The sequence below is a fragment of the Sinocyclocheilus grahami genome, unplaced genomic scaffold (assembly GCF_001515645.1).
Source record: "Sinocyclocheilus grahami isolate Dianchi unplaced genomic scaffold, SAMN03320097.WGS_v1.1 scaffold688.1, whole genome shotgun sequence".
NCBI classification, from domain to species: domain Eukaryota; kingdom Metazoa; phylum Chordata; class Actinopteri; order Cypriniformes; family Cyprinidae; genus Sinocyclocheilus; species Sinocyclocheilus grahami.
The window spans coordinates 189,177-204,188 of NW_015505867.1; the positions used below are offsets into that span (position 1 = coordinate 189,177).

At 37.6% G+C, this 15,012-nt stretch overlaps 1 protein-coding gene across 1 annotated transcript in view; it reads left to right on the forward strand.

Moving 5' to 3' along the window:
* The first annotated feature begins 6,324 nt into the window (after positions 1-6,324).
* The window catches only part of gpr156 (G protein-coupled receptor 156), a 14,502-nt gene continuing 5,814 nt past the window's right edge, over positions 6,325-15,012 (forward strand). The window contains exons 1-4 of the mRNA XM_016243348.1: positions 6,325-6,433; positions 13,481-13,634; positions 14,187-14,314; positions 14,423-14,558. Of these exons, the coding sequence (XP_016098834.1) occupies positions 13,518-13,634; positions 14,187-14,314; positions 14,423-14,558 (381 nt within the window). The 5' untranslated portion in view covers positions 6,325-6,433; positions 13,481-13,517. The remainder of the gene's footprint in view (positions 6,434-13,480; positions 13,635-14,186; positions 14,315-14,422; positions 14,559-15,012) is intronic.

The following is a 15,012-nucleotide window of genomic DNA, read 5'->3' on the forward strand; positions in this document are numbered from 1 at the left end:
GGACACAAACCCTTCACCACTTGCTTACCCCGCTTTCTCGTGTGCTATTGTGTGGCCCCAGCAGAGTGGCCCCTTGGCCCCTGTTATCAGGCTGGGCTACCCAATTCAGTTTGAGGTGCCCGTCAATGTTCAGTCACATTTTGTGTGTCATGGCTGCAATCTGCATGGTATGTGACGCTCCACAGGTTGGTTGGTGTGGGTGACCTTAGTCCCACAAATTGCACTCCCACTGGAGAGTTGGTGTGATGGTGGGCCATTCACTGACCTTCAGTGGTTGCTGGCCCCTGCTTGGGTTCTTCTAGGTACCTGTCAAAGTGTGGACTGGTTGCATGGCCTGTCGGCAGCACAGTAAGTATCCTTGAGGATGAGCTCATGCAGGAAGATGCCCCAGACTTTGGGGTCCTCAGCCCTGGGAAAGCCTTTATTTGGTGGTAAGACTGGTTATGGGCAGTCTAAACGTATCGTATCTGAGGAACAGTGCATCTTCCAGAGCAAGCCACTGGCCGGCTCACTTGGAGTCTGATCTTGCCCCCTATATCAGAGGTGTTCGGAGGAGTTTGTTTGAAACAATATCTCATTCCGTCCATCAGTGCACAGAGGTTACAACAGTAACCAAGACGTTATCTTGCCTCACATTATACTTTACCCGAGGTTAACCATCAGTCACCATTTCAATATTTTTCCACTCAAATGCTGAAATGTTTTTCTACAATGCATGTAGACTTAACATTCTAACACTATATCGTTTCACACTGTACTACTGTGTTTGGCACAGAAATGTGAGGTTAATACTGCAAACGCTTATAAATTATTGTGAAGCAACCCTTTATCCAGGGTTAAAAAACGATAACCCGGGGTTAAGCACAGTATGAAAAGTCCTATTAATTTTTTCCCCCAATTTTAGTTAAATAGTGGGCATGATTTAGCTAAACTAAAACAAGGTAACAAATTAGTTCAACATATGTAATTAAACTACATTTAACTAACCACAGTTTAACTAAAATGGGGGATTACATTAAACTAAAAATAAAATACATTAATCATGGCTTGAGTCATGAGAATGAATTCTTAATTTGTTGCCACTACACCTATTTCTCCTTTTGCATGTTATATACATAAATCATCCTCCAATCTCTTAATGAATACTTTTCACTCGTGATAATGTGGTTCCGTTGCTTCTTGCTAACATTTAGTAAATGTTTGTGAAGCCTGCACTTTTCTGAGCATATTCAGAGTGATTACCTGTTGCTTCTGTAACCTCTAACTTCTGTGTAAAAAAAATGTTGCATTCAAGGTATCATTGAAATTTAAATGTGTTTTAGTTGGCAAGATTGACTCCCCTCAGAATCCATTAGCCAGACACTTGTCAGTTCAGATGGTCAGCGAGAGATCAGCGTTTGGCCAGTGAACACTCAGAACTGAGTTCCTGCATTTGCATATGAAAGCCATCTCGTCACTGCCACTGAATACAGAGGGACTTTCTTTTCACCTTCCAAATTCAAAGTTTTATTCTTTACAGGACACTCTTTCTTTGAAGGAGAAAGACCTAGTAACACAAATTGATGCCACTCTTTTTTCACTTTATTCTGTCCTGCTTTCACTCTCTGTGAGGATTGTCTAATCTTTGATGGAGTGTGAGGGACAGATGTGTTACTTGTCCTGCAGTTTGTTTGACCAGTTTTTAAACACTTGTTAGAAGCTCAATGCCCCATGGCACCCTACTGACAGCACATTGAAAGTGTCTCTGCTCACTTCAGTGCACCTCAATATATACTGTTGTGAGTTCTGCGATGTCGCTTTTTCAGAGCTTGAACATTTGCTTAATGCTGAAATTTGTTAAATTGTTCTTTTCACATCATTTATCTCTCTTCTAGTATTTATTACCTTGAGAGCAAACAATTCATGTTCATTGTGGAGTTCAGAAAAGCCTTTAAAATGTCTTGCTACAAGTTTAGAGAACAATATATGGTCTATTAACTAGGGTTTCCTAAACTTTTTATAATCATATATTTTGAGACATATAATCTTAAGACCTATACCAAAAGTTATAGAGATGTATTTTGGGTAGGCTTGCTGAACGCCATTGCATTACCATAAGACCATGGAATATATTATTATTCCTTGCCATTTTGATTTCATATCTTTAATTTTGTAGTTAACATCTCACAAGTTTATACCTTGCAATTCAGACTTTCATTCTCAGAGTTTCTTGCAATTTAAAGTCCATATCTCGCAATTCTGACCTTATTTCTCAAAATGTGAGTTTCTATTTTGCAATTTGTACTTTTTCTCTGAATTCCAAGTTTATGTCTGTTTTAAGGATCTGTCTGTAGCCCTTTATTTTCATTTATTTATTCTTTTTTTCACTGCCCTGTGTCTCACAATTTAAATGCATGGCTGTTTATGGGACTTTCATGTTTTGGTCCTTGAGTTGTCCCTTTAAAGCATGACACTCGGTAATTAATTAAATTTACTGTTTCCAAAATTGATCTGATTATGCTAAGTCTGAGTTCTGAGGGCAGTAAATAAAGGGTATCAGATGTTTTGATTAAAGGTCAAAGGTGTACAAAAAAATCCTCATAATCAATGAAACATTCACTGAGCTTTGTAATACACACACAAGACACTGAACACTCCATATATGTGTGTAGCCTGACCACAGGAATGTGCAAGCAGACAGCTGTGTGGGTGTCTGAGGTTTAGTCCTCACATCATGAGGGATAATGCATCGTACTGAGAAAAGATCAACTAAACCGTCACTCTATAATTAAACAATTCAGAATCCTCCTCTTACCAATTCATACTTGAAACAAACCTGTGAAACTACAAAATGTGTGCGGCTAATTTGAAAACAGAAAACATATGGAAATATATGATAAGTTAATTAAGCAATGGCTGAGGATGAGTTAGTAGTTGTACCTAGCGTGTGTGCATATGTCAGTATAGCTGCAATTACTTGGAACCTGAGATGCATGAAAGACACCAGGATGAAATTGAAGCATTCACATTTAAATGGCTGTAAGTTGAGAGCTGTGAACAAAGTTTAGCGTTGTACAATGTCCAGCGCTCACTCTACAGAGAATGTGCTGTTGTCGAGTGCACAGGACAGATCCTTATTCTGGAATAACAGTCTTTAAACATGTCTGGAATATGACCCACATTCACACAGCAGCGTATGAGCATCCATAACCTGTCATTTTGGGCAGGACTACCTGCCACAGGAGGTGAGTAAGAACTGTGCCATGACTAGAGTGGGTGGGTGGAATGAGGAACTGTGTTCTTAGGATTATTCTGTGGTTTTTTCCATTACGGTATTGGCCTTTTATGACTTACCGAGTGTTGTCATCATGTGTACAGTCACCGGTTATTGCTTTGTGTATACAAGTTACATCTTGAAATCGAGCTCAGCCATAAAGATAATTGCAGTGCTGTGTAATGACTTTTGGCCAGGTCAAGTAGAATCATTATTCTCTAATATAAAAAGTAACCTTCAATGTAGAGATATCAAACATAGACTGCAATTAGGTCAATGCAAAGCTTTGTACACAGTTTTTATGGCTTACACATTTTTCAAGAAAAACAAAAACAGTGAGGAATGCAGTGTTAGATTTAGGTTCCTAGATTTTTGACCATTGAATTTCATTTACTCTTCCATGATGCTTAACATCCTTTTTGAAGGAGGTTTTGAAAATAATTACAGAGCAATTAATGAATGAATGATTCAGAAGTCTTTGTAGTTCGAAAAGAACTATTCACTCAACACTCAAAAAATGACTTATGAGCAACGTTTACACAATATAAGAGCAATATTTAGCCAATTATATATTTTAGATTTGATTTGACATCTTCTAGAGCACAACATTGCTAGAAAATATATCAAACCATTACATTTTCTCTGCTTTTCCTGAAAGTTTTCCATGACTTTGGGAATCATGTAAATCCAGCTATTAAATGCACATTTTCTATGTTCAATTTTGAAGAAAATCTTGAAAGTGGTAATGGATTCTGGCTTGTATGCTGGTGTTTGTTTTATAGCACAAGGTTTTGCTGAATTTGTGGATTCATCATTGGCCATATGCTGTTGGTATTTGGCATATTGGTTGTACACCATCTCCTCTTTCCTTACTCTGTAACTGAGTAGACAGCCATCTACTGTTGCCTCATGCAGATGAAAAATTTAGCAGGTCTTTGCAACATGAGCCTGGAAGCACTGCATCTGCCCTGAGGTTAACCAGGTTCACACTCACAGCACTGATCCTCATTCAGAGGAAGGAACTACTGGAGCCTCCAGCAGTAGGAAATAAATTACTATCTTTAAAACATTTAATATTTGATGCCAACCTGCACATAAAGAATTCAAATTCTACCCAACTATCTGCATAATTCAACCATATTTTCCACAAAGTCTACTCACCCCCATACATTTTCCTTACTATAGTTGGATTGCAAATGAAGTTTGAATTTATATTATTTAAATAAGAGGTACAATTTAAATATTGTGCCTAATTTGACATTGCTTTTAATGTTTTAACCTGATTTCTGGGTCTGAGTATGAATTTGATCCAGTCCGACAGCGACATCTTCTGGTGAATATCACAACTGACGCTGACAGAAATATTGGCCACGAAGATCTTCTACATTTTCTTCTACATAACAGACAACTTGCATTGCACGTGATATTTGCATCTGCAGCGCTGGGTCATGGAAAATAATAACGATACTCGATATTCACTGAATAACGATATTCACTGTACATTCCGTTTGTAGTGCACGGTGCACCCAAAAAAAATGTTTTCCATGGAAAAGCTAACCGCATGCCTAGACTCACTCAGTAAGAACCTGTGAAGTTTTAATAATCCCTCATGGTTCTGATTGCGCATTGACTTCCTATCTTCTGCGTTATTATTTGCGCTTGGAGCGAGATTACGTCAGCGACTCACCGTTTATTTGATTTATTTATTATTATTTTCAAAAAAAAAGATATTATTTTCTCTCTCTCTTCTGAATTTTAATTCCTATGTATTGTTTGGCCATCCTTGAACCCCTGGCTCTTATCCTTGGCATATGTTTTTTCACTTTTGTATTCCCTAAGAAAGTGTTTAATACTACTACTACTACTAGACCTACTGCTGCTACTACTACTACTACTACTATTACTACTACTACTACTAGGCCTACTACTACTACTACTACTACTACTAGGCCTACTACTACTACTACTACTACTACTACTACTACTACTAGGCCTACTACTACTACTACTACTACTAATAATAATAATAATAATAATCATAAGTCAGTCTGCTAACACGCATGCGTTCACTACTGCGTAATGGAGCAGGTGTGATAAACACGAGTGTATTTCTTTCCATCGAGGTGTATTATCATTATTTTTTTTTTGGTTTGTTTTTATAATGACTCCCGTGCAGTACAGAATCCACCCTGTCCCGCGAGACCTCTCAGTTAAATCAACTAACAAACGTTATGAGAGCTAGAAGTCAGACAAACACTGAACTCTACAGCTACTGTCCTCTTTTAAACGGGATAAAGTGCAGAAGCAGTCAACCAAATGTCGTTTTCAAGCATTAAAATATATGAACAGTGCGGTCTTTTCAAACCATTTGAAAACAAATTACATAATGCAATTATTGTAAGTCAAAAATATGATTTCAAATAACTAAATCAGCATGAATTCATTAGGATATGCCAAAAAAGTGAAAGTATCCAATTTTTATAGTGCACTTCCAAATGAACCTCTCTCGGTCTGTCTCCCTCCCTCACGATTTGTGCTACCCTGTCAGATTAAAACAGTGGGTATACAATTCGACAACGAAAATTGCTACCTGTAAAATTATGGTTTATTAACGTCTACACCTACCCCTTCCCTAAACCTACCCTTACAGTAATGCAAATACAGTAATTATGAGTTATATTCGCGGTTGTGGCTACAGCTACAGGAAACCAACAATAACTATTTTTTCTACCTCTTACATTGTGTTTTATTAAAGTCTACACCTACCCCAAGCCTAAACCTACCCTTACAGTAATGCAGATACATTAAATATTGTTGTTCAGCGTGAGAAAAAGGACGCAATATTAATGTGTGCATGCGCAGTAAACCCTGGTAGGACAATCTGACGGGATAAAATGTCAGGACACCTCCTCTTTCTGTCTCTGACTCAGTCCGCCGCTCTCTCTCTCTCTCTCTCTCTCTCTCTCTCTCTCTCTCTCAGTGTTTCAGGAGCTCATGCACTGTTTGCTGTTCATCATTTGGCACAGACAGTTAAAACTCTAAAACTGCAGCCTGAGCCTTCGGATCACCCCTGACTACTTTCGCCGCTGTAATGTGATGTCGCTTCTTAAGTGGGACGTTTTGTACCGGATCGCTGAAGGATGTGGGAACAGGAGCACCTTTCATTCACATGGATCACAGGTTTGCTCAATCTGTTTTCCTGAGGCAATTTCATGTTGCAGATGCTGCACGTGAAACACCACTTAAAATGAACTGGAAACTATTACACACAAGAATATGGTAACATATTGTACATACAACGACAATATATATGATTTTAATTGAATAATAATAATACAATAATTACTTTAAATTGTATTATTATCATGATTTTATTGTTACTTATTAACATATAGAATTGTAGGATTAGGCTTTTATTTTTATTATTAAGTTAGGTATTTGTATCTTCCACGTCGCATGCTAAAGAAATACAAAACAAAGAAAGTTGTCTAAGTAGTCTAAATTAACTAAATAAAACAGAAAAAACACTATTTCCCCCGTTTGAGATGTGCCGTGACTTCCATTTCATGGTTTATTGTTGTCTTCTCAGTGGGCGTTGAGTCGAGGGGGGTAAACCAATAATAACTGGCATTCTTATACTTGCTCAGCTTAGATTAAATTGCTAAACGGATTAAAAGAGAGTGAGGGGGATTGTTCATATATGATCCTCAAACAACACTGGCTGCGCTTTTCTGCAGTCATCAATGTCTCTTTCACTTCTCTGAAGTCTGCCAGAGCATGAGACATAAAAGGTATCCTAAACTGTAGCCTAGTTATTTACTTATAAATCCTAGACCTACTGTGATGACTAAATAAAAGAGAATCATCATTTCTCTCAAATACAAAACAGCTAAACACAGTGTTTAAAGGGGTCATATGATGCTGCTAAAAAGAACATTATTTGGTGTATTTGGTGTAATGAAATGTGTTTATGCGGTTTAAAGTTCAAAAAACACATTATTTTCCACATACTGTACATTATTGTTTCTCCTCTATGCCCCGCCTTTTTGAAACGCGTTGATTTTTACAAAGCTCATCGGTCTGAAAAAGCGAGGTGTGCTGTGATTGGCCAGCTATCCAGTGCGTTGTGATTGGCCAAATACCTCAAGCGTGTGATGGAAATGTTACGCCCCTCACATACTGTTGATGCCGTGTCCTAGGCCAGGCTAGCGTGAGCTGAGGCGGCGGGGTCGAGAACGGCGCGCCCGGCGGATGCGACGAATGAGCGGCAACCACATGTGACGACCCCGGGCTGGACTCCGCTTCGTCCACGGTGAAAGTTGATGTATTCCCTCAGCGACCAGCACGGATCAGCTCTAGGCATTAATCCTTCATGAGAGATAAGTGTACTTCTAAGGAGAATGAAACAGACACCCCCCTAGGAGAGACAGAAGCGTTGTGTTAAAGCAACCTTCACATGAACTCCTTGTGCTAGTTATCCTATCTTAACTGACCAGTCATGAGCTAGCCATACAGGCCTGCTCTGCTCTGTCCTTACACCATCTCCCCCATTCTGCACTGAAGAGTGAAAAATGATCGGAAATGCCGGTCGTGCCTGCAGGAAACGGTAAACTACAGATCTATATTGGGAGCGATGACAACACAACTTTAGGAAGGAACTACAGGAATTTCCAAACCACCCTGACAAGAGATGTCACACGAATCTGATACCGTAATGCATGCTTGTTTAAACACATCTGAATCAGAATTTGAAAAATATGTGGATTTAATGTGAACGCTAGATTTTGGCTGACTGGTGCCTTTTGTAGAAGGAATTAAAGTGTTATATAGTCAGCTGACTTTATAATGCACAGCCTTTCCAAAGTCATTGACACATAAATCAAAGTTTTAGCTCAAAAGATTTAATTTTAGTAAAATTAAAATGCCTGAACTAATGCTTTGATGATCCTAATAAAGACAGAATCTAAAGTGACAAACTTCTCTATACATTTTTTTTGTCAGAAAGTGTAAAAACAGGCTTCATATGGTAACATCGAAATTAAGTGCTTTTATTAAAGTCGCAAATATTTATTGTAATTATTTAATATAATTTAATATGACTGCATCAGTGTGAAAACATTATGCACAGTTTGAAACGGTTTCAGTTTGCTTGAAATGTATCATGCATCATGAAAACCTTGCTGCTGATTGAAAAAATGTTTTAGAGAAAGCTTTTAATTAAATATACCTCAACAAGCATCAGATTTATTAATTCATATCGCAGAAATCAAGAATCCAGAGATGTTATTACTAAAGTGCATGCTGATTTTCAGCCATGCTCACAAGACAATAAGTGCCAAATCAATTAATACTGGATAAAACGTATTATTATAGTTACAGGGTCTCAGCAGAGCCATCAATTAATTAGGCTTTTAAGTCTTAGTAATAAATTATAATTTAATATGCATGCTAATTTTTGTAAAACAGTACCTCCAATGAGGAAAACACACTAATAGCAAAACAGAATGAATTACTGGAATTTATTTTCAAATATGTATTTTCTAAATTATTCAAGTAATAAGTCCATGTCTATGATACTTGATTGTTATTATAAAAAATTAAAATGAGATTTCTAACTGTGAAAGTGTGAATAACAGTATGTCTGACAGCTTGATAATCCACAGTTTAGGCTGTTTTTCAGTCTCACAGACAGACAAGATAAACTTGGTGTGATATTACATGTATGACAAGACCAGAAGATGACAAATGAAGTTTATGATATGTTGACTAGAGCTGTAATCGGGCCTTAAAAGTTAGGCCCGACAGAGCCCGAGCCCAACAGAATGCGGCCCGAGCCCGACAAGTACATTTTGATTGACAGCTTTTTAAAAGCCCGAACCCGTTTACAGCCCGACATTATTAAAATGTGCGCACGCACACAGCTCTTTTGCCTTTTGTCAAGAATGAGTCATTTATACATGTTTTAACATAATTTATTCATGACCAATGTAGGCTATAGGCCACTTGGAAGTTGGAACAAAGAAATAAAATAAGTCCTCTGTAACATCGTAACATCTCAGTACTCTAAATAGGCCTCGGCATACACTATAAATAGGTCAACGCGCCAATAAAAAAAGTCTTTCTTAAATTAAATTAAGATAAATTCTAAATTAAGATGGGTATTTGGCAATAACGAAATTAAGACAAAGGCTCCGCGGAATTTGCTTCGCCACTTCTCTCCACAATCCGGCCTCAACGCGACGGTGAAATTTAATAAAAGAATAATGCCAATATTAGCCTATATACTCTGTCTACATTATGCATCTAAGACTCAATTAATATTTAGTTATAATTTGAAAAACCTTTACTCACCAAGATTAGGCTACATGTTTTTGTGGAGGAAAATTATTGAATCCACTGTAGATGGCTTCAGTGCGGTCCTGCGCTCACTGATGGTGCGTCCAGCAGCACTGAACACCCTTTCACTGCTGCTGCTACTGGCCGGGATGCATAGTACTGATCTGGCTAATTTTGCAAGTTTTGGGTAGGATGGTTTGTCAGACTTTGCTTTAGTTGCTGGTGCAACCAAAACGTAATCGCCAGAGGCAAGCCTCCGTTTCACCTCCTCAGCATCCATTTTCGCATCTTTCTCGCGCTAATCCAAAGGCATCACATGACCGCTCATTTACCGCGCAAGCCCGAGCCCGGCCCGAGCCCGTGTAAAATGATATAAATTAAGCCCGAACCCGACCGAACCCGTCGGGTCCCGTCGGGTCCTGTCGGGTTCGGGCAAAGATCTTCAGCTCTAATGTTGACACCATAGATGGGGGCTGCTTGTATTTTTACATATAAATCAGTGCACACTGCCTCTGTATTAAACAGCAGCTAGGCTCGGTCTGTGACTCATCTTGACTCATCAGTTCAAGTCTACAAAGTCACAACTAGCATTTGTAAGAATTCTTTCCTCTTGGACTCAAGTCTGCATCTAGCCTAGACCTGCATCTAGCCTAGACAGATGCCTTCTCACTAAAATACACAGCTGTAACAAACTAACTTACTGCTTTACTGCTCTTGTATCTTATTATGCCAAAAATAGTGTATTAGTGTCAGATAATAACAGGTTTGCCTGTTGCTTTATCAGTATATGAACGTGATGAGTGTTGGTTGATTCGTGGATGACTAATTTTTGTCTTTAAAAAGTTCACCTTTCAACAGGTACTTGTGTGAATTTTCTGAGTCCCGCTGTATTTGTATCTGTCTGTTTCTTGCAGACATTTGTTTGTTGGTAACCGTGTGTCTTTGAGGCGCTTGTATTTATGTCTGTGCCTCAGGCGCTTGAAGCCGTGCAAACCCCTGAACAGACAGTCTCAGTCACATCCAGATGCTGTCACTCTCCGATCGACTCATAGAGCTCATGTAGTCACTGCTACATTCAAGCTTAGTCACACTTTCACACGAGGCTTTAGGTTAGACTTTAAGCATACTGACACAAATATACAGTCTCTCAGATTCATAAACAAATGCTCTTTCAGACTAGACATCTGTGACATTACTAATAAAAATATAAGATAATGAAAGGTACGAGATCCACACTTGAATAAATGGATAGTTGATACATCAGCATCAACATTTTAAATGAAAGTTTATATGAAGTCAAAAAGTGTATATCTTAGTCACGATTTCTCTATTTTCACCATTTTAAACATTATTTACCTTCACTAGTTCATTTTAAATGGTTCTGTTGTGTGATAAATTATGTTTTCATATTTGAAGTACAAATAATCAATATATAGCGGACCGGTGCTATATGATTCAAAAGTTTGTAGTCGGTAAGATTTTTTTATGTTTTTGAAAGAAGCCCCTTATCCTCACCAAGGCTGCATTTATTTGACTAAAAATACAGTAAAAACTGTAATATTGTGAAAAATTATTATAATGTAAAATAACTGTTTTCTCTTTCAATATATTTTAAAATATAATTTATTGCTGTGATCCAAAGCTGAATTGTCAGCATCATTACTCCAGTCTTCAGTGTCACATGATCCTTCAGAAATCATTCCAATATGCTGATTTGCTGCTCAAGAAACATTTCTTAATATTATAAATATTGAAAATAGTTGCACTGTTTAATGTTTTTTTGTGGGAACCGTGCTACATTTTGTTTTTTAAAGATTCTGTAATGAGTAGAAAGTTTCAAAAGAACAGCATTTATTTGAAATGTACATATTTTGTAACATTTTAAATGTCTTCTTGTTACTTTTATGCAATTGAATGCCCCTTACTGAATAGACGTATTTAATAAATAAATAAATAAAGTATGTTACTGGCCACAAACCTTTCTCTCATAGAGGATACATTTCCATGAAGAATAATTATAAGGAATCAGCAAGGATGTGTCAACTTCCCAAAAGCATTTCATATCAATGCCCTGCTCATAAACACATACTTTCAGTAAGACAGAGGACACACCCACATATAAAGCATTTCAAAAGCAGGCTTGAAAAAAATCACCATAAATGCAATGACAGGTGATCACAGCACTCAAAATCACCTGCATAATACATGCTGCTCATGTTTACATGCCTCAAACTGACTGGCACATGGGACGTGTTGCTGTAGACATTCAAACACGTCAGACTATGTGAAAATCACACAGCACAGGTAATGTGGTTTGCACTTTCAGGCTCATACATGCGGTTGTTTTGCTGATGTGACGCACAGCGCTGTGCATCCATGTGGGATTTAGTGTCTTACTTGCAGCTCTTCAAACCTTGTGTTGTGGAGGCAAGCCTGAGCGTTTCCCTCCTTTTTTCATTATGGAATGAGGATCAGTGTGATTATAGTTTTTGAAACATCAGAGGTATAATTATGTAATGAAGAGGAGAATGAGCCTGTACTTTTTATGTTCTAATGTTCACCGTCACACAGGAGAACATCTCATGATCTGTTTGGGTCTGAGAAAGACCATCTGAAATGTCAAAAGCGTGCTCGGATCTGATTCTAAGCGAAATTTCAACTTAAATAGCATGTTTTTTGTCTGGGTCCAGATAACCCCAAACAGAATTATCCATCTATCCTTCCATTTTCCATGTACACTCTTAAAAATAAAGGTGCTTCAAAAGGTTCTTCAAGCGATGCCATAGAAGAACCATTTTTGGTTCCACAAAGAAGCATTCAGTCAAAGGTTCTTTAAAGAACCATCTCTTTCTTAGCTTTTTATAATCTGAAGAACCTTCTTTCGCCACAAAGAACCTTTTGTCAAACAGAAAGGTTCTTCAGATGTTAAAGGTTCTTTATGGAGCCATTTAGACAAAAAGGTTCTTCTATGGCATCCTGAAGCACCTTTATTTTTAAGAGTGTAGGGTCACAAACAGAAACAATGTTAATTGATAACTCACATTTCTAAATCTATACCTACTTTGTCTAAAAGTCTAAAAGCTTCAATAATATCTGTCTGGTGAGTTTTTATTGGGTCGTAGAACAAATTTAAAAAAATTTGAAGGAAAACTGAAGAGTTACTGTGATTATTATGGTTACTATTTTACACATAAATCAACTGAATCTCTGGAACTCCAGTTAAGTCAATCTTATTATAACATGAGGGCTGAATCTGCACGGTGCCTTACATCTTCATCTGAAGAAGTCACTCTAACAAACTCTGACAAATAGAAAAAATAGTAACAGTCATAAATTACCACAGATCATTTCATATCAGTCTTATAAAGACAGATTACCAAGACAGACTGAACTGAGAGTAACTATATTTGATTCTGTCTGTAATACAGACAGAAGACACTGAATAAGAGTGCCATCTTGTGTTCAGTCTTCTACAGTGTACATAAAATAAGATTTTCGAATATATATGCATACTGTAGTATATTACAAATATATTTTATTAAAGTATTTTAAAAATGTATTTTAGTATATTTTTATAACATATTTAAAAACAGTGGTTTTAGAAAAAGGACCGCATCAAATAAAAAAATAAATAAATCATTTTTGTACAGTGAGCACAGAATGGCACATTTGACCAATCAGAATCAAGTATTCCACATGTAACCTGATACTTATGTCTAGACAACATTGAGTGTTTAATGTATTTTTCAAATATAAATGTAGCTTAATTAGTTTCCCCTGTATTTGTAGTGACAAAATGTTAAATGCCACTGCTGCTGATTGACAAGATCTGTGACTTGTTTGTTTCTGTAAATATGAAATGATGTGTGAAGATTGTTTTCTGTCTTTTAGGATGTGTGTATGAGTTGAGATAGAGCTCAGGCCAGTGATGGAGGCAGGACTGAACTGCAGCTCTCACTGTGAGTCTGGCGTCTGCTTCATCTATCCAGGAGTGAACAGCCAGCAGGGCTGGGACGTCCTGCAGAGACTCTGTGCGCTCTCAGCGGTACATTCACACACACACTCACCCCCGTCCACCACCGTACACTCGAGACAATCACAATTACATTCACAAACAGTGGGATCCACAAGTTTGAGCGAGGCCACTAGTGAATTTTGTATTTTTCTTATTTAAAGTAATGAATGACGTTCTTTTCAACTTTCGATTCATCAAAGAATCTTGAAAAAATGTATCACAGTTTCCACAAAAATATTTAGCAGCACAACTGTTTTTAACATTATAATAATAAATATTTCTTGAGCAGCAAATCAGCATATTAGAATGATTTCTGAAAGATCATGTGACACTGAAGTGGAGTAATGATGCTGAGAATGCAGCTTTGCCATTGCAGGAATAAATTACATTTTAAAATATGTTTACATAGAAAACAGTGTTTTTTAAATTGTAATAATATTTAACAATATTACTGTCATTACTGTATTTTTGAGCAAATAAATGCAACCTTGGTAAGCATAAAAAACTTTAAAGAACATAATCATACCAAACCCAAATGGTAGTGTATACATTCAGTATATTGTGCTGTTCGTCTGTGTCTAGAGGGGTGTGGATGTACAGAGTCGATCGCTGTCTCCTGCTCTTCGTGCTGTAGTCTGGACGCTGCTTTCTTGTGGGATTCTGCTGGCGCTCTTCTTCCTCATTTTCACACTGCGCTTCAAAAACAACAGGTACTGGATCTCTGGATCTCAAACATGATTTTATTGCTTTACAGGTGGTCTTTTTGTCCAATGACTATGGCTGCCAACATGAATTTTGATTATGTACCTCTGACACAGGATAGTGAAGATGTCCAGTCCCAATCTGAATGTGTTGACTCTCTGTGGCAGTGTACTCACATACAGCAGTGGCTTCTTATTCGCCTTGGAGGAGAGAGCACCGCTGTCAGGAGCAGGATCAAGAGCTGTCTTACAGGTACAAACACACACACACACACACACACACACACACACACACACACACACATGCACACATACACATTAAAACTAAATCCAGAGACATTTCTAGCATAAACAACAGGTATGTAATCAATCACAGATGTAGGGTTTGAGAAGCCTTACAGCGTAAAGTAAACAAGAATTCTGCTAAACATGTTTGGTAAAGTAAAAGAGGTTTATGGTGTTGTAAAATGTAAACTGTCATTTAGCAATTCAGAGCAATAAGCCAGCTATACAAAAAGCCAGCTGTGTGATTTATAGGACTGCTTTAGTTATACTTACATATAGGCAGGTACATAGAGAAGAGGGTCTTAGTTTTTGAACGTCAACTCCATCAGTCTACCTAAATAACCTTGTGTGTGTGTGTGTGTGTGTGTGTGTGTGTGTGTGTGTGTGTGTGTGTGTGTGTGTGCTGTTTTTGTGTATGGAAT